Genomic DNA, 21,195 nt, shown 5'->3' on the forward strand with positions numbered 1-21,195 from the left:
AGGTCTTTTCAAATCTAATAGCAGAAGAAGGAATTGAAGCTTCAATTTTCATTGCTTTAATAGAAGATGATTTGAATGCTCTCAGAATTCTTCTCAAGGCTCTGTTTTACAGACTTTGAAAGAGTTCAGTGAAATTCCCTTAATTATTCCATCAAACTTGAACTTCATAATCAGCTACTGATGTAATACAGGCTATATATAACTGTCTCATAGCCTGGAAGAATAGACCCCTCTCTGTATTTAATAGTCTGATTATATTATTCAATAGTCTTTCTGCCTTGACAGTTCTTTGTTGAATGTGATATTTAAAATTCAACTTGGAGTTTAACCATACTTCTAATCATTTGACATTTACACTGGGTTTAATCTCTCTATTCAAAAGAGTTAGAGATAGTTCTTTCTCATTGAATCTAGGAAAGAAATGAATTAACTCAGTTTTATTCATATTAAATTAAATTTGATTGATATCTGCTCTAACAAAGATTTCCTTTGCAGCTTCTTCAATTACTTTCAAATTCTCTTTGATAATGATGATATTCAATAATGATGATGATGAAGAAGATGATTGAAGAATGAGAAAAGTTAGTAAATAAGTAATATAATATAGTGAAAGTTTCTTTGTAAGAATATACACAGAACACTAGTCAAATTAGAAATAGATTACATAATTGTAAAACACTAGTGATGAGCTAATCTGCATGAAGCTAGAATGTATGATATGATCATGTGAGTGTGACTGAATCTGATGAGAGAGAATGTGATTCAGAAGAACATATAACTGTTGAATAATAACACAGCTGCTTCTGAACTACTAGCATATGTGTACAAGTGTAAAGAGGCCATAGCGGCTGCTAATTAATTTAGTGTATGATATTACAATATATAAGAAGCCGGCGTACGCCTGTAATCGTACACTGGCTTAAGCAACCTTTGAATCACATGTAAGTGTAAAAGAGTATAATATCTGTATTTCTGTTTCTGAAAACATAGATATTCTTTATCTGCATCATGAAGTCAGATAATAAATATCAGAGAATAGACTGATATAAATTAATTATTCTGAAGATATTCATCAGAGCAGATATACTGATAATATTGAATTTAATAGTTATAAAAAGTTTCTTGATATCTGTAGACATTATGACTTTGTATATAATAAAACTCATAACAATTTTCTCTAGAAAAATTAGTATTAGAAGAAAAGATAGAAAAGAAAAGACTTACACTCTTAATACTATTAAAGAGAGAGATAATTCTCTGATATAAATATATAATTACTTCATTATAAATACTTAAAGTAAATATAATAATCAGTGTCTGTGACTGCACTTCAGATAGTCATGTTATATACAGTCTTTATATAATAAATTATTCTAGAGATCAGTAAAAAAAGTGAAAGTGTATATACTGAAAAACATAATTTACTAAGTCTATATAATATCTTCTCAAAATGAGAAGAGCTGATGATAATAGTAGAAGTAGCAGAGAGAGAGAGAGTAGAAGTAGCAGAAGTAGAAGTAGCAGAAGTAAAAGTTATGAAAACAGAGATAGTAGAAGTAGAAGAATCAGATATAGAGATAAGAGTAGAAGATTAAAAGAGAGCAGCAGAGAAAGAAACAGAGAAAGCAGAAGAAAACACAGAAAACTCAGTTATATATAATATAGATAATTTCTTCATTATCATATTCTCTAAGTTCTTAATTAATAATTCAATATTAAGTTCACTATTATCAGCAGATGTAGATCTGTCAACATATAAAGATTCTATATAAATAAAAACAAACATATCAGTATCTGTGTTTATATAAAATTATGTTAGAAAATATGATCAGAAGCTTACTAAGAAGAAAAACAGTTAAGAGTGTATAAGAAGATGAAGAAGATGTATCATTTATAATAATATATTCTGATAATTGTTAGAAGAAAACAAGTTCTAGTCATATTTCACAATGTGTTATACTTACTACTAATAAACTGCTCAGTATAGATACTATAATGATACTTATTATAAGAATAGAGAGTTATTATCAGAAACATATATAATATAATAAATGAATAAACAGAAGATATGAGATAGAAGAAGAAGTAGAAATCTTGAATAAGATAATAATATTCAATAATAATAATAATAAAGAAGATGATTGAAGAATAGAAAAAGTTAGTAAATAAGTAATATAATATAGTGAAAGTTTCTTTGTAAGAGTGTAAGAAGAATACTAGTCAGATCAGAAATAGACTTTATAATTATAAATACTAGCAGCATGCTAATCTGTATAAAGCTAGAGCTTATATCATGATTATATAAGTGTGACTGAATCTGATGAAGAAGAATGTAATTTGAAAGAATATATAGCTGTTGAATAATAACACAGCTGCTTCTGAACATACTTACAAATGTAAAGAGATCATAGAAGTCACTAATTAATTTAGTATAATATGTATAAAAAGTCAGTATATGTCTGTAATTGTACACTGACTTAAGCAACCTTTGAATCACAATCTTATTTAATGACATTCTTAATAATGAAATCAGAATAAAAATGTAACTAAGAATTTAAATATATTCTTTATTTAAGACTAGATTTTTATTTGAAAAGTGAATCTGAGATCTTTAATATTTAAAATAACATGATTTGAGATCAATGTGATAAATACAAACTATAATCAGAAGTAATACTTTCAGATAATATAATAACTGTAAAGTTTGATTCTGGTCTTAGACACGGTCACATAGTCAGTCTATCTAAGATAGATATAATAAAAATTATCTGTGAGTAATAACTATAAAAACAGAGAATAAATGTCAATCTTATCACAGCTGTGAATTCAGTTATTAGAATAGATAAGTTTCACAAATTCAAGAATAATTACAGTTATATTGAAATGAAAATTATTACAAAGCTCTCAGAGCTAAAAGACTATAATGTCTGATACTGTAAAATCAAATTAAAAGCAGTTTTAATTAACATATCTTACATTCTTGCAGATGAAGAGCTTTTCTCTGATCTCTAATTAACAGATAAAGATTTGAAGATCTAATACTATAAAGAAGATAAATTATAAGAGTGTATATAAAGCTCAATAAAAATAGAGCTATAAATACTTATTTAATTAAAACTGAATTAAGTTAATAATTATAATATTATTAAGATAAGATGCTCAGTCACACTATAATAAGTAGTTGAATTAAAATATTAAATACATTGAGCAGATCTTTAATTCAAATTATATAGTAAAGTTATCACTATAATAATCACTGATTATAACAATAATATTACACTATATACAAAGTACTGATAAGTTATTATTATTATTATCATTATTCTTTCATTATACTCATATACAAGCAGAGCTTATGATGAGTTCTTGTGTGATATTAAATACAGGTTAAGTGTTAATTATACAGAAGAAAATACAGATGTTGAGATTATGTCAAGATAATAAGAATATAGAAAAATACAAAGAAGTGATAATTAAATACATGCAATAATAACTTCTCAGCTCAGGAATATAGAGTGATTTATTGAAGTAATTTATACACCTCTGTATTTATTAGAAACCTAAGGTGCTTGAGTTCCGGATTTAATGTATTCTCTGCGGGGTTCAAACTCACTAGACTGACCGTGACACCGTGTAACCGTGTCTGAGACCAGGACCAGAATTTTTAATAGTTTTATTACTAATTTAACAGATCTCATTACACAGTTCTAATATTAGATAGTAGTTTTATACTGTCTCAGTGAAACTTACTGTCTACTCTTATTATATTTTTCAAATAAGAATTATAAGATTATGATTTTCACTTCTCAATTTAAATTATTTTTATTACTTTAAATGACTTTAAATCTTATTTAAGTATTATTAAAAAGTGTTACTTTTTAAAAAATTAAAAATAGTCTAAAAAAATCTTAAAATGTCTAAAAATAGTAACTTTATATCAAGAATGAGACTAAATGAGATTAAATAAGATCACTTTCTCATTTTTTTCAAGTCATGATTTCATTTTAAGATCTGATATATAGTCACTTTGCATATTTATTTAATAATTAGTCATAGCAGAATTCATATCAAGAAATGTATGAGATCAGATTAAATGAGACTAAACATGAAATTCATAGTCTCAGCAGCCAGTCTAAAACTCACATATCTTGATTTCTCATGCTAAGATGCTATTAGATAACTGTATTAATTATTTAGTTATCAGAGCTGAATACTACTAATATAACTGCAGACATTTTTACAAAGATATTAATCTTCAAGATTTATAAAAATACTTTAATTAATATGAAGATTTAAATGCTCATAGTCTGCAAAGCTCTACAAATATCTTAATATATATAAGATTTAATCAGGTTAATATCTCTATGCTAATTTTCTTTAATTCTTTAATTCTTATTAATCTTCTGTGAAATCTTTGATGAAAGACACTACTATTTTATATATAATATTTCTTCTTTAGTTATAGAATCACTCTGCTGAGTTGTAAATATCTACTTAGTAAAGTAGTAGTTAAGAGAGATATCAGATTCTCTCTCTACAGACTGACTACTTCTGTATAAGTAAGATATTCACTGATCACTCAGTAAATACTTATTATATATAAAAGACTTTATAATAGTTAAATCTTAATAATACAATTAACTACTCTACAATATCATCTTTATTATTAAAAGAATTATATATTATTTTTAAATATATTTTTTTCCTATTCTTTTTTATATATTTATTTAATATGGTTATTTTTAAGATTTTTTTTCTTTTCTTTTATCATATTATTTTCTAAATAATTTCAAAAGTATCAGAAGATGTTAAAAATACTGTAATTTGTAAAAGATTTTTGTATTCTCAGCTGGAATTTTCTGGTTTTTCATATCTGAAATTGACTAATAAAGATAGAGAATTCTTTCATTTTCTAAATATTCCGAGACTTATAAAGTATGTAGAGAAGAGACTTGAATAGTAAACAATTAAATTCACAATCAAAAAATGACTGTGTTTTATCATTTAAATATTTAATATATTGCGATCTGATAGACTGTTCAAACTCGATTGACCCGGTGTAACTCCATCAACAAGGTCTGAACAATATTAAGTAAAGGGAAAGTCAAGTTCCCTCCTCATGCACCGAGCTATGGCCTTATGAGAGATAAAAATCGAGCGGAAACTCAGCAAACCTCAATCTAGGAGATGGAAAGGTAAATGATCGCCCATATTGAGGCAGCGCACAGGTGCTTATTTTCAAGTCGCAATTCAAGTTCAAACATAGCGTAACTACCTACAGCTAGGTGGGAATCGGTGTAGTGGTGTAGCGAACTCCTTTGCAAAGCGTGGTTTACTTATTAAATGCGGCGTTATGTATATCTATGGTTTTTTCAGTTCCGACACTGGGATCCAGTAGAACCCCTTTTCCACGCTCTTCATCGTTGCTACTAGGGTCAATCTAGGCACACAAAGCACCAGCATTGCGTCATGTAGAAGAGGGAATTATGTCATGAGGTAAATAAGTGCTCTCGGTTGGTTAGCGGCGAACTATCATATGAAATGGTTCCTAGGTACGCTGTCCTATTTTTCGGTATCAGGACAGACAGGAAAAATTGCCGCATAGTGAGAGTGGGCAAGGCGGATATATTGTCGCAATCCTTTTCATCAGGCTAAGCAGGGCCGCAGAGTCACAGCCACATCTAGCACTCGTCATATTGCTTTATATTGGAGAGCAGCTTTCGGTTAAACTCACAAGTGAAAAAACAAGGAGAGGAGGGTTGGCGGGGTTGACATTTCATATTTTGTATGATACTATAACTGCGGCTTGGGGGATTGACTTCACTTGGCAAATTCAATAAACACTTGTCATAATTTGGGCACGGGAAATAAGTTATTACAATACAGTAGATGGTACAGAACCGCGCTGGAAAGCGGATAACGAGGTAGGTTAAGGCACGCAGATAAAGGTGAGAGTCCAGCTGCCCACATGGCTCTACGACATGTTTTCATTCTCGAAGACGATCAAGCAGAAAGGTTTTGAATAAAAAGTAAAGAGAGAGCCAATGATTGAAGAGGAAAGGAAAAAAAAAAAAAAAAAAAAAAAAAAAAATCTCAAAATATGGTCAAGGAAAAAGTGGCATGTTGCGCACCCGATGTCTATGTGGCCAACGAACACCGATAAACTCCGGTGAAAAGGTGACAAAAACCCTTTTTTCCCTCTAATGGTTCCTTTCTTGCCCCAATGCCATCCTGCGCCTGCTTGATCAACAGGTCGGAGAACCAATATATTCATCCAGGTTAGTTGGCATGAAGTGCAGTTGGGTAGGAAAAGAAATCAAAGAGCAATACAAAGGAGAAAACACAAAGGAAATGGAAGATTTGTCAAGGACAGTGGAGACAAAACGATGAGATTTGGAAATAAAAGCAATTGGAGATAGTGTGGTCTTAGCTGGATGTAAAAACCGTTCCTGGATGCACCTAATGACACAAGAGAAACTCCGTATGAAAGAGAGAAGAGACTAAATATGTAATGTGATATGCAAATACGGAGCCGAATCCGCGAAAAGATATAAATAGGAAATACTGAAATGTGGTGGGTAAATAAATGTCTTCGACAAATTTCGGATAACAGAGGGTATCTAGTGTGAGCTGAGATTCTTATGGCACTTTTTAGTCTTCCCCATTCATGTCTTCATCAAGATCAATCGCATCGGGATTTGCAGGAGAGACTTGTTGCTGTTGTGCCTGTTGTTTGTCACCATTAGCAGGCAATGGCATGTTTCCTCCTTCTGGGCCAGTGCTTGCGGGGACGAAACCCATAGGGGCTCGGGCTTGTCTTTCCAAAGCTGCCATCGCATCGGCACGGTCTTTTCCCTCCTCTTCCTCCTCAGCCCCGGCAGCTTCCTTGGAAAGCTGCTTGCTACGAGCAATGGCCTGTGACGCAATGAAGTTGACATCGGTACTGTAAGGTTTCATGTTAGTTTCACTGGTAGAACGGATATGGAACAATGTAAAAGTGCAACGGGGAAAAACATACTTGTACTGAGCCTGAACACTGCGTTTGATGCGCAGCATTTCCTTAAATGTATCTTCGTTGCCATGCTGAACTTCGAAAGCTTCCCATTTCTGCCAGAACCCGGCATTCGTACGTGGATCACAGAATTGTGACGCATGGCCGTAAATGGCGCGAGCTCTATCAATCTCACCCAGACGACGCTCCATTTCAGCGAATTTGAGACACATTTCTTTTGCCTCATTGTCTGGCAACGCTACAATGGCGCGTTCATAGATAGGGCGCGTTGATGTCAACCCGAAATTGGAGGCCGACTTCGTGATGTAGAAGTTGAACATTTCAAATCTGTCGGAGTCGGAGACTGCACGAGTTGCGCGTTCATATATTCTCATGGCGTGTCGAGCAAGCCCCCTTTCTTCTTCCAGATTGCCATACATCAAGTAGAGAGGCTTGGCGAACTGCGGTGGGCATCCATCCACAGCCTGTTCGAACAAGTCTCGTAATCGTTCGATTGAGATTTTGCGATCCACTGCCTTGGTCAAATATAGGTTCCACAATTCGAAAGCGACTGGGTAACTGAAGAGGTCAAGGCCCCTCTCATAAATCTTGAAAGATTCCTCGAAGTATTTATTTTCTTCCAAAAGGTTCGCATAATTAACGACCGTTTGCGGTGTTGCAATTCTCAGCTCGAAAATGCGTTCGTACACTTTCTTCGTTTCTTCGAGAGTCCCAACGCTTTCGACGAGGTCAACGTAGAAACTCCACAGCTTCCAGCTCTTGTGGATCCGCTGCTGAGGCGAAAGAGTTTCGTCGAAGTAGTCCACGGTGGATCGCTTAGGAGCCTGTGTGGCTTTTGCCATGATGTCAACTGCTCTATCGAAGTTTTCGCTGCGCAATTCCATCTCGGCCCACTCGCACCATGTTTCAGCCAGTTCGGCAACCGTCTTGAAAGGAACCTTGACAGCTTTGTCCATAATGACTCTAGCCGTATCCAAATCTCCGCCCTGTTCATAAAACTTGGCATAGTTAACCCAGAGCTCGTGGAACTTTCCATGGGCTTTCTTCGGATGGATAGTTGCAATGGCCTTGGTGTAGGTTTGAACAATTTCGGCTTTATTATCGCCCCACAGCGCAACACGTTTCCCCCACTCAATCACATTATTGGGGTTCTGTCTGAGAAGCACGTCGTTAACTAGGAAAGGCCGACGATCCATGAGTTGTTCAAATCTCAGCATTCGAAGGTCTAGATCGAAATCGGCGGCCTCATCAATTTTGCCCTTGTCGGATCGTAAAGCAGCCTCCTCCATCAGGTGTCCTATGATAGATTCTTCAAATTCCACGTAGGCATCGAATACCATGGTGAAATCTCGAACAGTCATGACAGTTGTAATTCCTTCCTCGAAAATATCTCTCGCGTTTTCGAAATTGCCCCGGGTAATCCAGTAGGTAGCTAAACCAGCCCACAGCTTGCCTCTCTGGTCAGCGAATCTATCAATTCCACTGCGAATGATCAAATCGACATCGATGCCAGTCTCAGGACCCGCTTCGATATCTTTAGCTTTGTTGACGAGTAATTCAACCATATCAGTCCACAGTTGAAATTGGCTTTTGCCGTTCTTTGACTGAAACCTAGGATTGTCCAGAATCTCCATATATTTCTTCACAGCCTCTGTGTATTTGCCCATCTCAACCAAAACATCGATATACTCTTCGGCGTTCTCGGGATGAACTTGCATGTACCTACGCCATATTTTTACGGCAGTGTCTCCGGACGCTGAGTATGCGAAGGCCTTGTAAAGTTTCCAGATCCGATTATGCTGAGTGACTGGTAGCGCGCGAAGAGCCCGATCAAAAGTACGGCGCGTCTGCGTTATTATTGGTTGCTGAAGTAGAAATGTGAGGAACATCTCCCAGATTCGAGGCATTTTGTTGAGCAGGATCACGGCGCGTTCGAATAGGCCATTGACTTTGAGATATTCTGCACGATGGATCGATGGGTTGCGGCCCCTGAGGTGCTTCACACGGAATTCGAGATACTAAAAGAAGAAAGTGAATCATCCAGTGAGCGGGATCGGATATAGTGGGGAGTGCATGTCAGGACTCACCATTTTCCACAACTTATATGACCTGGGTAGTTGTTTGCAGGCACGTTCCATAACCTTTGTCAACTTTATTAGCAGTCTGCGTTACCCCAAGGGGAGGTGGAGAAGTCATTCACTTACAAAGGCTTGTTCATAGGGATTGCCCTGCTGTTGCTTGAATTCAATGTAAGACAGCCATGGTTTGATACTGTGCGGGTCGCGCAGAATGTCTTGTTCATAGACAGTATCCTCATTTCCCTTCAAAGAAGTCAGCAAATGTCTTCAAAATTTAGGTCAATGGACCAAACAAAATATGATAGCTGCTTACAATCAAGTAGAAATCAGGCCGAGCAGGCGCGGCCTTGTCCATCTTTGGCTGGAGCCCTTCCTGGGGCCTTCTGTCTAAAAGCGTCCCGGGCATCTCACCACTCACAAGAGCGGGACCTTACGCAGGTCGCCACTGTGCCGGTATACGAAGAGATAGTCTGCGAGGGGCATGCAGAGTCATTGCCGCCGCGTGGGTTGAAGAGAGGAGGAGTCGTTCGCCGTCTTGATACTGCCGTCCGTCTTGGAGTCGCGTCGGGTCATCTGACTGCACTAGTCTACAAATGGCAATTATGGCTTGGCATTATATCAGCATCAGATGGTCCAAGCGTCCAGGGCGCTGGATATGACGAACTGCCTCAATTCGAAGCGCCGTCGACCAGCAAGTCGAAACAACTTAATGCGAGTTGTGCGGCCTCATTTGCAGGCCCCGTCCTATCAACTCTCTTCACGATGTCTGGAACAGGGGTATGTTTTGTCTCACGCCTTGCCGCCGTGTCTATGCTCGTCATTAATTACTTTTCCAATCGTTTCAGGACCGAGAAGCTGTGTTTCCAACCCGGCAGTCGCTGGGGATAATGAAGGGGAAGCTAAAGGGCGCGGAAACAGGCCACAGTCTTCTAAAGAGGAAAAGTGAGGCTTTGACAAAGTACGTTTATCAGCAAATAATATCTAATAAATATTGTGTTGTTTACTAATATTTATTCTCACTCCCAAATAGGCGGTTTCGAGGTATGAAGACTGTGGAAGAGCCCATGTACCCTAATATCTAGTCTAACGTCTTACCTTACTACTAGAAATCACTAAACGAATCGATGAGGCAAAACGGAAAATGGGTCGCGTTATGCAGATAGCGGCCTTTTCCCTCGCAGAAGTTACATATGCTGTTGGAGGAGATATCGGTTTCCAGATCCAAGAATCTGCGAAACAGGCACGGTTCCGCATACAGACAAAACAAGAGAATGTCTCGGGAGTGATGCTACCTCAATTCGAAAGCATAACGGCCGAGGGTAGTAATGATTTTGGCTTGACAGGCCTAGGAAAAGGAGGACAGCAAGTCCAGCGGTGCCGAGAGACATACTCAAGGGCCGTTGAAACACTCGTCGAGCTTGCTAGCTTACAGGTACAGCCTCGTGACCCCTCACCACCTAGTACGACCACATTCAACTACTGACAAATGTTATACTTTATTATTAGACGGCATTTGTAATATTAGATGAAGTCATCAAAGTGGTTAACAGACGCGGTATGTTGTCCTGTTTCCGCTATTGGACGGGCTAAGTTGCTAACACCTTGTCACCTTAGTCAATGCCATGTATGAAATACCTCCCCTTTCCCCTCTGGTCGACTGGCAATTAGGCGCCACCCTAAGTACTCCGTATTCTACGCCATATTCTTTTGGGGCACTCCTGATTTCCTTTTCGGGTATGGCTTATTTTGGTGTTGAACTAAGGATCTGATTCCATCGCATCCATCTAGTGAACATGTCATCATCCCCCGAACCGAAAATACTATTAAATGTAAGTGGTTCAAAATGAAAATTAAAAGCGATGTAAATGGCTTACATTGCGCCAGATATCAACTCAGAGCTAGACGAGCTCGATCGAGAAGAATTTTACCGGCTTAAAAAGGTAGCCAATGTTAACCCGAATCCGTTTCGTGACAGACTAGAGTGAGGCTAACCGGTAACCAACTTATTATTAGGTCTCCAACAAAAAACACCAAGTAACTGCAGCCGCCGATGCCGAAATGAAGGCCAAACGAGAAGCAGCGGAGAAGGATGAAATCGCAGAGTCAGAGTCAGCAGATACCCCGGCACCCGCCGATATTCTTGGAGAGCATGAGGATAAGGATATTATTTTTTAATTTCACCGCTCTTTTTGGGCCATTGTACAATTTCCATGCGCGTCATTCGTAGAACGATATATGCAGTAACGTTTTCCCCTTAATATCTCATACCGCTACCCATTGCCTATAATAATTGGATGAAGATTCAGGAGCACATTATCCCATTTATTCATAAAACCCAACGCCTAAAAACATATCACAGCGATGTCATAAAGCACATAGAAAATTCCCACCAAACAAAGAGTATAAGATGAACAAAGTAAAAAAAGAAAAGAAAAGAAAAAAGTCATCACTGCCTCTGGAACGTCACCCGAATGGGTTTCCCATTCTCCCCCAACGGCATGCCAGACGTAGCCTCCTTAGCACTGATAGCACCCGTTTCCGCCTCATATTCCACGAATGCAATTCCTTTCCGGCCCGGCACCATACGCACTTCCTTGAATCCCTCGAATCTACCAAATATCTCGGTAAGGCCGTCCTGGTCTAACGAATCAGGGATCTCCCGCAAGAACAGAATCTTATTGGGCGGTAGGTATTCATCTTGGATAACCGGAGCGGCGGTGGCAGTAGAGGGTTTCAAGCCAGCGCCTCTAGTAACCTTTGACGGGCGGGCTTCTGGGCCTCCTGGTGCAGCAACTCCACGCTTCAGCTTCTTCTGCGCCTCGAGCGCTTCCTGTGCTTGTTTCCTCTCTGTAGCGCCAAAAAAGTGAAAATCAGCCATCAGAGCTTTACTCACAACGAGACGGAACGAAAAGGAAAAAATGAACTGACCCTTCTCCGCTAACCTCTTCCGCTTGTGGGCCTCCAGCTCCGTCTCCCCATGTTCTTTTAGCACTATCGCATCGCTTCTCGTTCTGGCATAGTCCAACACCATAGGTTTCTCAAAAAGCTCAAACCCGTTGATCTCCTCAATTGCGCGCGTGGCAGAGTCTACATTATCAAAGACGATAAAGGCCTGGCCTTTTGCTTTTAGGTTTGTCTTCGCGACGATATCAATGATGTTGCCGTATTCGGAGAAGATTTCGGCCAGGGCTTCTTTGAGGGGCTCGACTTTGATTCTTTCTTCGAGATTGCGGACCTGCACATGAGAGACAAAAATTGCGATTTGTTTCGTTAGCCTTCCAATTATTCTTGTATTGCGACTGGGGAGTAGCTCGAACTGTTTCGTCTGACGTACATAGACACTAGAAGAATAGCAGCAAACAAGGTCAGTAAAATTGGAATTTTAGATCAGGAAAAAAGGGTTCGAGGAAACTCACGTTGAATTGGGGGCTATGCCAGACGCCGAAGCAGCTACGGCTGCCATGGTGAATGAATTAACGTGCCTCAAGTTATCGATTGGATTTCATCCGCGCTGGAAGAATCGAGAAATGCCCGCCCCAGCAATGCGAGAGCTTAGTAGTTGGGTTGGGTCTGCAGGCTGTCGGCGAAACTCTTAGTCCGGACTGAAGCAAGTGTTATCATATCAAGGGATGATATTATCTCCCTTCATCATAGAAAGAGCATCATTGGTCTAGTGGTAGAATCCATCGTTGCCATATCCCCTGATCAATGACATGATTGGTCATAATGTGACTCGATGGGGCCCGTGTTCGATTCACGGATGATGCATCTCCCCTTCTTTGAAGATGTTTTACCATTATTTTCTTTTTTATTCTATTATTATTATTATTAGATGTTGCTGGCTGTAGAGAGAACCCATGACATGTGAAATATTTTTGTTCTAGGTTTTCTACGTAGTTGATGCGGATGCACTCATTACATTTTTTGTGGTGCAAAACACTACTTTGAATTGTACAGTACAATAAGACTGGGTTGGGTTCAAAAATATATATCTGAGGTCCTCACAATCAAACTAGTTGCCAGTAAATTTCACATTTAATTGGTATAATATTATACATGTTGACATAACTTACCAGTCAAGGCTGGCGGTGATCAAGCGTTTTCGCCCTGGGGTCCTACAATACATACATATATATCTTCCCTGGCCGTCCTCGTGAACGCGGAAACATCGTAAAATAATCATTATATTTTTGTAATATCTATTTATACCCAGCTATATATATCCTAAGCTATCACCTAAGAAGTGAGAACCACACGTAAATTATCAACCTTCGCCTTCAATTGCTCTGGAGGGCTTGACCAGTCTTCACCCTTCATCTCCTCGACGTGGCTCTCCATATATAAACAGTCCGCGGCAATGGTGCGGATCTATATTTGGTTAGTGGGAGAAAAGTAGCGATCAGAAGAAAGAGGAAATAGAAATTAGCAGAGGAATTTTACCTTCGGATACGGATGCAGGAGCATTCCTGTCAGCTTCTTCATGGCATCTCCCTTGATAACACCCATCCTCCACAGGAGTGAGTATATCTTTATTGCAGCTTCAATCCGGGTCATATTGGCCGATTTAAAATGGAACTTTTGAACCAGAACAAAGAGTTTGTGATAGCTGTTGAGGTTGAAAAAACAAGAAAAAATTAGTCATACCACCGTTGCAACCTCGATATAAGGTGAAAATACTCACTTCATATTTGGATCCGGGGAATTATGTAAGAAGCAATTATCGAGCAAAAACGCAGTCATTTCCACAACAGGGATGGCGTAACGGTCGTCATCGTTATCGCTCTCCAGTATCGATAGCCAATCCTCTATAAGTTTAACGCATATAATGTTCCTCCGCTGCTCATCATGGTTGTTGATGTATTGCAAAAGTGCGACGCGGGCGGATCGAACTACTACCTCAGTGCCTGTAGTAGCGGAGGTTACCAGGCCTCTCGAAAGAGAATGACGCAGCCACTCAACTTGGAGTAGGCTGAAAAGCTGTAAAAAATAGTCTGCCGAGGAGACTTCGCTGAAATGTTCGTATTTTCTAGGACTTCGTTAGAGCCATTATATATAATTTTTTTTTTTTTTTTTTTTTTTTTTTTTTTTTTTTTTTCGAGACTCTTGGGATGACTTACTGTGCTAATGGAGGCAAGTCTGTGGATATCTCCCAGAAAGTCTGTAGGCAATTCCAAGCGTGAAAGCGAACTTTGTCAAGCTTTTCTGCTGCAAGGCGTACAACACAGCCCATCAAGTCCTTCAGGTACATGGGTGTTGGGCCAGGTGGCACCTTCGATTCAATAATGATATTGACAGCCTCTATTGCTTCAAGCCTAATGAACGAACCAACGTCCCCTCTTCTGTCCGTCGTATAATCGTTAAGAAAGTCCTTGAAGTGCCCAGAAATAGGTTCCACATCATCTGCCGTATCGCAACATGTTAGCCAAAAGCTAGCTTTTAACGTCAATGAAAAGAATATTATTATCATACCTATCTCCGGCAACACACCAGTAGCAAGACAGTTCACAGCTGACGACCGTTTAGCAATTTTCTCTTCTGCCCCAGTACAATCGATGAGCTTATCTATAATGAACTGCCTCCCCTCCCCAAATTTCGGCATTCGTTTGAAAACCGCACCTAACGCCGCAATTTGCCCACGCCCAGTTACCAACCGCCAGCTATCGTGGATATTACTGAACCACTTTTGCACAACTTCCGATTTCCTAGAGTTAGGAAGTAGCATGAACAAGTCTGATGCCGCTTGCGATGAAGCTTCAATCGGGATATCGTCTGGTCGACACATACATAGAAGCAAGATTTCAATGGCTCTATCGAGCAATCGAAAAGACGGATAAGAGAGCGTGGGGTGTACATTATTTTGTTGCTCCTCCGGGGCGCAGGAGCGAGAAAGAGAAGAGATAAGGCGCGCACAAGCCTCAGCAGTGAGGTCGGGTCGCATTGTAGGATCCGTCAGGACTTCGGGCGTGGGAGCTATAGCGGAATCGAAGACAACGCCCCAAAGGACTGTAATTTGATCCTTGAGCTTTTTGGTATACTCAGGTGCATATGTTGTGCCACTCCCATTTTTTCTATGAGTGATGAATGCATCAATAGTAGCAGCAATAGATAAAAATAGACCATGTCTTGCCTCAACAGCCTGTAATGGCGTCGTAGACAATTGTTCCACAAGCCGTTCAAGCACTACGCTTAAGCTTTTATACGATTCCTGAAGGCTTAAATCTCCGAGGGCGCGAGCGGCCACCCGTCGCGATTCAGCGTCAGGAGAGCCGATACCTCTCCATCGTAGAAGGCCATTCACGAGGGGGTTCCAGTAAACAATTCCTATATCTGAAGCACCCTTGGCAACCTCAATCATCGCCCTCGACCTGCGAGCAACGGAATGATAATCAACAGCCTGAACCAAGGGGATACCTTCAAAAATAGTATCGGGATGGCGACCAATAAGTTCCTGCAGTGCTGCAGAAGCACCTCGTCGAATATTCCCCGAAGGATCCAAACATGCGGCACAGACAAGCTCTATTGCAAGGGCCTGCAATGTGCTCCCGCCCTCCTGGTTTGTCGTTACTTTCAGCTCCTGGGAGTCTAGGTCTAGTAGTTCACTTGTCGTGTACTTTCGAGATAAGGCCCAAATTCCAAAGCACGAAGCGTCTCTAACACTAGTTCCGATAGAACTTCCCGTCGATGACCGTTGCTCAAAGTCTAGTCCAGACACGAGTGATTGAAGCACACTGGGAAGTAGAGAAGTTGGTGGCGAGCGGCGAAATAGTAAATGCGCAAGAGTGAGGATAAGACCCTGCCACCGTTGAGGGTCTACGGCACTTATGTTACGTTTCCTCAACTTGACGTCGACGTTCTGGGCTTCGAACGGTGTTATTAGTGTGCCATCCTGCTTCTCATAGAGAATATTCTCATCTAGAGAACCAAGGACTGCTTCTATGACATCAGACGTCATGCTCGGATCGAGTCTGACGGTTATCATGCTAAGTGCCTTGCTCGCTGCAAATCGTACCGGTGTGTCTTTATCAGCGAGAGAGACCAGGAAGTAATCGATTGCGTTCTCCAGAATCATCGACACCGTATCTTCCGGAATTTGGTGGAGTCCAGAGCTCTCGTCTAGAGATATCACTAGAGTCGTGATAGTCCGCAGAATTTTTATCATCGACTTCCTGGCAGATGCAGAGGACCTAATTGTCTCAGCAAGAGGCGACTCTCCCTCAGATATTTGCAGGATCCCATTAAATATCGGCACGATGAATGGCGCTAAATCCCCAACTTGCCCAGAAACCCCAAGCCTAGAGATAAACGAAAGCACTCCGATACAGGTATACACTGGCGGCGGCGCGGTACTTTCAGCCGTTGGGCGTAGAATATCCAGCGCCCACCGCATGAGAGAGCTCAAAAGTCCCAGTCGCTGCATATCTACCCGCAGAGCAAGCCTCGCCAACAATACGGTCGCCGCCTCCCGCTCCTTACCAGGAAGCACAACATACTTAAGACATATCGAAAGAATCGAAATAGACACGCGGGGAATATCGGGTGACAGATCAGGCACAACAGAAAGATTATCATATGGCACTGGTAAGGTCTTTGATGAAATCGACGCCAGATCGAACGGTGCAAGGAGCAGATGAGAGAGCCAAAGAAGCATTATATATCTCTCTTCCCAAATCAACGTCTTGGGCTGAGCTTTCGTACCCGCGGTTTCGGTGGGGGCTGCTTCTGCCGTGGTAGCACTGCTGTCCCACTCAATAAACGCACGCAACATGACTTCCAGGTACTTTGGTTCATTGTTCAGAAACCGGCTGATGACTTTGACGCCGCGAATTTTGCAGAGCGTATATAGGAGCATGCATATTGCTCTGGGTAGAGGGATGAGACCTCCACTTTCGGCACTTTTCTGCACCGAAGCTTTCGATGACGCAAGCACATATTGATCTCGGTGAACTGTCAGATATTCTAAGAATGCATCGACTAAATTTGAAAGTACTTCTTGCAGATAGGGATCTAGAAGTTGTGGCCACTCTTGAAATGGCTCCAACTAATATCTCGAACATGCGGAAAAGGCCACAAGCCCATGCAAGAAAAAGTTAGAACAGTTCATAGCTTATATATCCATATACATATATACACAATTAATTCGATAAGGGGAGTTGTAGACTTACGAGATCTATTAGTTTTAATGCCTTGCGAGTTTGCGCCAGACGGTGTACTTGACGGCTGCTGGCATTGTGATTGCCATGAGGCCGCGATTTCCAGAGGAGTGGGGAAAGTTTTGATCTAGTCTCTCGTATTAAATCACTAGAAGCACGTTGAAGTTTAATATCTCTGTCCTGAGGGGCGTCCATTCTTATTCTCAAGTCACTCTGTCCTCCTCTTCTACTTCATTCTAAGAGTAACTCCGTAGGGGTTCCCAGTAGCCTACAGAGGTTGCTGGTGTTGACATTGACTGCACGTGATCAACATCACCAGGTTGCGATGATTTTCTAAATAACTCACCGTCATCAAATGTGTTCAAAATGGATCCTATGCTTGAGAAGAATACTGCGAAAAGAGAAGTAAATTCAAGGGAATAAATTCAGCAATCGGATAATCTACAGAGCAAAGGACGCCAGAAAGAACTAAGGGGTATAAACAAAAAGGGTATCTCCCAGTTCCATGCCAGCGTGAGTATTGGTTTCAATATCTTCCATCATAAGCACGTACAATTCGTAAAACATATATTGCATAAAAACAAACAAAAGGGGAAAAAAAAAAGAGAAGAAAAGTAACAGCTCAAGCAGATGGAAAATTGGGCCCGATTATTTAGTACGCAGCAGCAGTACCACAACCGCCATCAGTGGTCCATCAATGGCACAACCACCCATCTGAATGACACCAATTAACCATCCCGGGAAAACTATACTCATAGCCTTCGACATCAAGTTGACGAGATGCCTAGAGATCCGGGTCCCCCGAACGGGCCTCGTCGCCAGTCATCCACATAACATCCCCTTTTCCTTCCGCTTCCAACTGAGCCATCGTCTTTCGCATCCGAACAACAGCAATGGCAACAGCGAACGAATTCCACACATCTTGCGCAATCTCGCTAAAATCAAACTGCGAGATGAATTTGGCGGAAAACATTGAGTCCAAGACGGGATGCACCTGCGGGTCCGAGTTCAGGGTGAGAAGTGCAACGATGGGCCCGCAGATCAGGAATCCGGTTATAACTGGGAATGGGCGAGTCGCATATTGGTTGATGCTGTCGCATTGACCACTTTCGTTATTCTCGGCGTCGTTGGTTTTTCCATTGAAGCTGGTCTCGATACTAGGCGTTAATCGCCAGGCTTCGCGGTAACGGTTCGCCAACATGACTAACCGTTGGTTTAGGATTTGAAGGGCATCGCGAGTGGACTCGGATGGTTTAAGAGAATATATTGCGTATATGGGGATTGCATTTGGACGATTGAGGAGGTTAGAATCGTACAAGGCCCATTTGATATAACCCGTGATGGCGCGACGGATAACTGGCTCGGGCCGAAGGTAGACCGATTGGCGGTCCCTGACTTGACTTCCAAGTTCAAAGAGATCGCTAAGGGCGTTGATAGCTGACATACTGTTAGTTTGAGTCGTTGGTGACAAAACGGCTGTATGCCATAAAGTTTCTCTTACGAATACACTTACCACGAAACTCCGATGCACCAATCGCATCGATATAAGGAGGGGTGATATCCTCTGGGTGACCAAGCAGCGATTCGGGAAGGGTGCTGAAATCCAATTGCCAATTGCTAGGCACGAGAGGTTCGAATCCTCGCATTGCAAGGCGATAGAAGAGGTCCTTCTCCGCTTCCGCCCAGTGCCCCTTCGGCAACTTGATAGCAGCAACCCAGCGTTCTGCTCTCTCCACAGAGAAATCAAATGCCACTTCCTTCCTCTCATTTTTGCTCACAACGTGCGACTTCCCGACAACTTCATCTTCACTTAGGTCGTTTTCCATGCTCGGGTCCCGATTCAGGTTCTTGTCCACAGCCGTTGACGAAGGGCGGTAAACATCGTCTATGTCACGCGAGATTTTCGAGCCACGGTTCGCCTTACGTGGATGCGGAGGGACTAGCAGTACCTCATCACCATCAGTTCCAAAATCATCCGAGGCAACCAGGGACGCCGCGTCTTCATTATCGCTCAATGTAGACTCTTCATTGACTATATCTGAATCTTCAGCTTCGCTTTCAGCTCCTGAGCCCGTCATTGCCTCAGTATCTTCCACACCAAGAGTATCACCCTCAAACAGCTGTACTTCCATAGTCTCTCGTTCGCCCATATATATCATGCCCTCACGAACCCGTCGTCGTTTAGCTGGAGTAGCTTCACCCACCACAAGCGTATCTCCCTCCAGATCATCCTCATGGGCACTGATTTGATTCTCCGCTTGAGCGTAACTACGATCAAACGTCAATTTCCTCTTCGACCCGGACTCAGCCGGAGTGGGAAGTTGCATAAAGTTCCTGTACGCGTCCCGGGGTGTCTCCACGATTCCTCTCATCATGGAAGGATGGAATGCCATTTTCCCTCGTCGATTTACAGACTCGCTTCCCTCTCCACTTCTTCCATCGAATTGGCTGGACGCGGTGCATGAAAGCCAATCCTGCATTTTGGACGTAGGGCTCATTGAACGGTGTTGTAAGACTTCTGAAAATGATTGCGCACGCGGCTCGACTGCGCTAGGCGTGGGCAGACCAGTTTGTGATGGCGGTCGTTCGAGAGGGGATTTCTGAGGGGCCAGGAAGGACGAGAAGGATTGGCGGAAACTTGAGAAGTAGCCCATCTTTATGGCAGGTTCAATCCCAAGGTCCTTAAAGAGTCGAGTTTTTTTGAAAGAAAGGTAAGATATGAAAGAAGATAAACAATGGAGAAACGCTCCCTTGGAGATTTCTGTCGAAGAAAGCGAGGGGCAGAGCTAGATTGAACTAGCAGGTTGCAATCGAGGGTTGCTGTTTTTGGTTGGCTTTGTCCGAAAGTGTGCATCGGACATGGGCTGCAGGTAGGTGGGAGGAGTTCATTATGAGAGGAGAATACCACGTGCTGTTGGTGTTGTCCACGAAGAGTGATGAGAAGGGGATTGCAAGGGCTCAAGTGAAGAAATTGACGCTGCTGATGTGTTGTAGAGTTGAGAGTTCTGAGGGTGGGATATATATTGCAATGACGCGGTTTTCCCTTTTCTGGAACGACGCGAGAGGCGGCTCATCAGGCAACCACCCATTTAACTTAACCTACTATGGTTTAGGGCCACATTTGCTGAATTAACTCAAGGTCACATGATGTAACCCCTGGTTCCTTGAAGCATCCTTATCTCAGCAGGCTCAGCCGCTGCACAGCCCATTGCTGTTTTAACAGTTGAATTGATGATTAGTCACTCTTTGAAGCTAAACCAAAATAGACAATAAGCTAAATCTCTCTATATCTCTCTGTTGGGGGTCCCGGGGGTTGATCGGCCCTTCTACCAGCAGTGCGCTGGTGGTGACTGAGCTCTTTTGCCCCAGTAGCCTACAAAAAATCCATGGATATGTAGTGACGCCTGCTCAGTGGCATTGTCCTAGCAATTGCTCCTATCACCTCTACCCCCTCTACCACCACTACTGCCTCTACCGCCCCGCAGCCTCTCCTCTATCACTTCCACTTCATACCTCTACTCCCATCTTACCACTCACTCTCTTACCACCCCTATCACCTCTACCACCCCTACCCTCTCTACCACCATCACTGCCTCTACCGCCTCACAGCACTCTCTATCACTTCCACTCTCTATCTCTACTCTCATCTTACCAACCCCTCTCTTACCATTTCTATCACCATCACTGTCTCTATCACCTCTCTCTATCACCTCTCTCTATCACCTTTTCCACCCTCTAGCCTCTCTATCACCACCACTATCTCTACTGCTCTGCAGTCTCTTCTATCACTTTCACTATCTCTACTCCTCTCTTACTATCTCTACCACATTTTGATCTCTGTGTTTATAGTATATAGTTACTGCTAAGTACTCTGTAATAAAGTCTCATGTGATGTCATGTGCATCTCTTTGAATTCATGAATGAGATTGAATAGCTGGCTCTGCAGTCTGTACAG

The 21,195-nt window shown here is 41.5% G+C and overlaps 4 protein-coding genes and 1 non-coding gene across 5 annotated transcripts; 2 read left to right on the forward strand and 3 right to left on the reverse strand.

The window, feature by feature from the left end:
- Nucleotides 1–6,651: 6,651 nt before the first annotated feature.
- On the reverse strand, nt 6,652–9,496 carry BDCG_05181 (pre-mRNA-splicing factor syf1; the record flags this gene model as incomplete). Its single annotated transcript, XM_045420844.1, has 5 exons — nt 6,652–6,943; nt 7,019–9,030; nt 9,100–9,153; nt 9,217–9,333; nt 9,404–9,496. The coding sequence occupies 5 exons, from the start codon at nt 9,494–9,496 to the stop codon at nt 6,652–6,654; spliced, it is 2,568 nt and encodes an 855-aa protein (XP_045276866.1).
- A 356-nt stretch (nt 9,497–9,852) lies between these two features.
- Nucleotides 9,853–11,265, forward strand: BDCG_05182 (V-type proton ATPase subunit D; the record flags this gene model as incomplete). The annotated part of the gene is made up of 9 exons (XM_045420845.1): nt 9,853–9,867; nt 9,936–10,048; nt 10,121–10,131; nt 10,197–10,522; nt 10,597–10,645; nt 10,705–10,714; nt 10,879–10,919; nt 10,975–11,030; nt 11,104–11,265. The coding sequence occupies 9 exons, from the start codon at nt 9,853–9,855 to the stop codon at nt 11,263–11,265; spliced, it is 783 nt and encodes a 260-aa protein (XP_045276867.1).
- A 1,484-nt stretch (nt 11,266–12,749) lies between these two features.
- On the forward strand, nt 12,750–12,858 carry BDCG_17084. Its single transcript has one exon. It is a non-coding gene; the product is annotated as a tRNA-Gly (tRNA).
- A 349-nt stretch (nt 12,859–13,207) lies between these two features.
- On the reverse strand, nt 13,208–17,520 carry BDCG_05184 (beta-tubulin cofactor d). Its single transcript, XM_045420846.1, has 6 exons — nt 17,253–17,520; nt 14,560–17,128; nt 14,208–14,490; nt 13,772–14,116; nt 13,531–13,696; nt 13,208–13,458 (listed from the first exon to the last, which is right to left on the reverse strand). Exons 1-6 carry the CDS (start codon nt 17,433–17,435, stop codon nt 13,327–13,329), a joined length of 3,678 nt encoding a protein of 1,225 aa, XP_045276868.1. The 5' UTR covers nt 17,436–17,520; the 3' UTR covers nt 13,208–13,326.
- A 109-nt stretch (nt 17,521–17,629) lies between these two features.
- BDCG_05185 (uncharacterized protein) lies at nt 17,630–20,306 on the reverse strand. The gene is made up of 2 exons (XM_045420847.1): nt 18,754–20,306; nt 17,630–18,677 (listed from the first exon to the last, which is right to left on the reverse strand). Exons 1-2 carry the CDS (start codon nt 19,892–19,894, stop codon nt 18,025–18,027), a joined length of 1,794 nt encoding a protein of 597 aa, XP_045276869.1. The 5' UTR covers nt 19,895–20,306; the 3' UTR covers nt 17,630–18,024.
- Between the last annotated feature and the right edge of the window lie 889 nt (nt 20,307–21,195).

Source organism: Blastomyces dermatitidis, assembly GCF_000003525.1.
Source record: "Blastomyces dermatitidis ER-3 genomic scaffold supercont1.5, whole genome shotgun sequence".
Taxonomy (NCBI): Eukaryota; Fungi; Ascomycota; class Eurotiomycetes; order Onygenales; family Ajellomycetaceae; genus Blastomyces; species Blastomyces dermatitidis.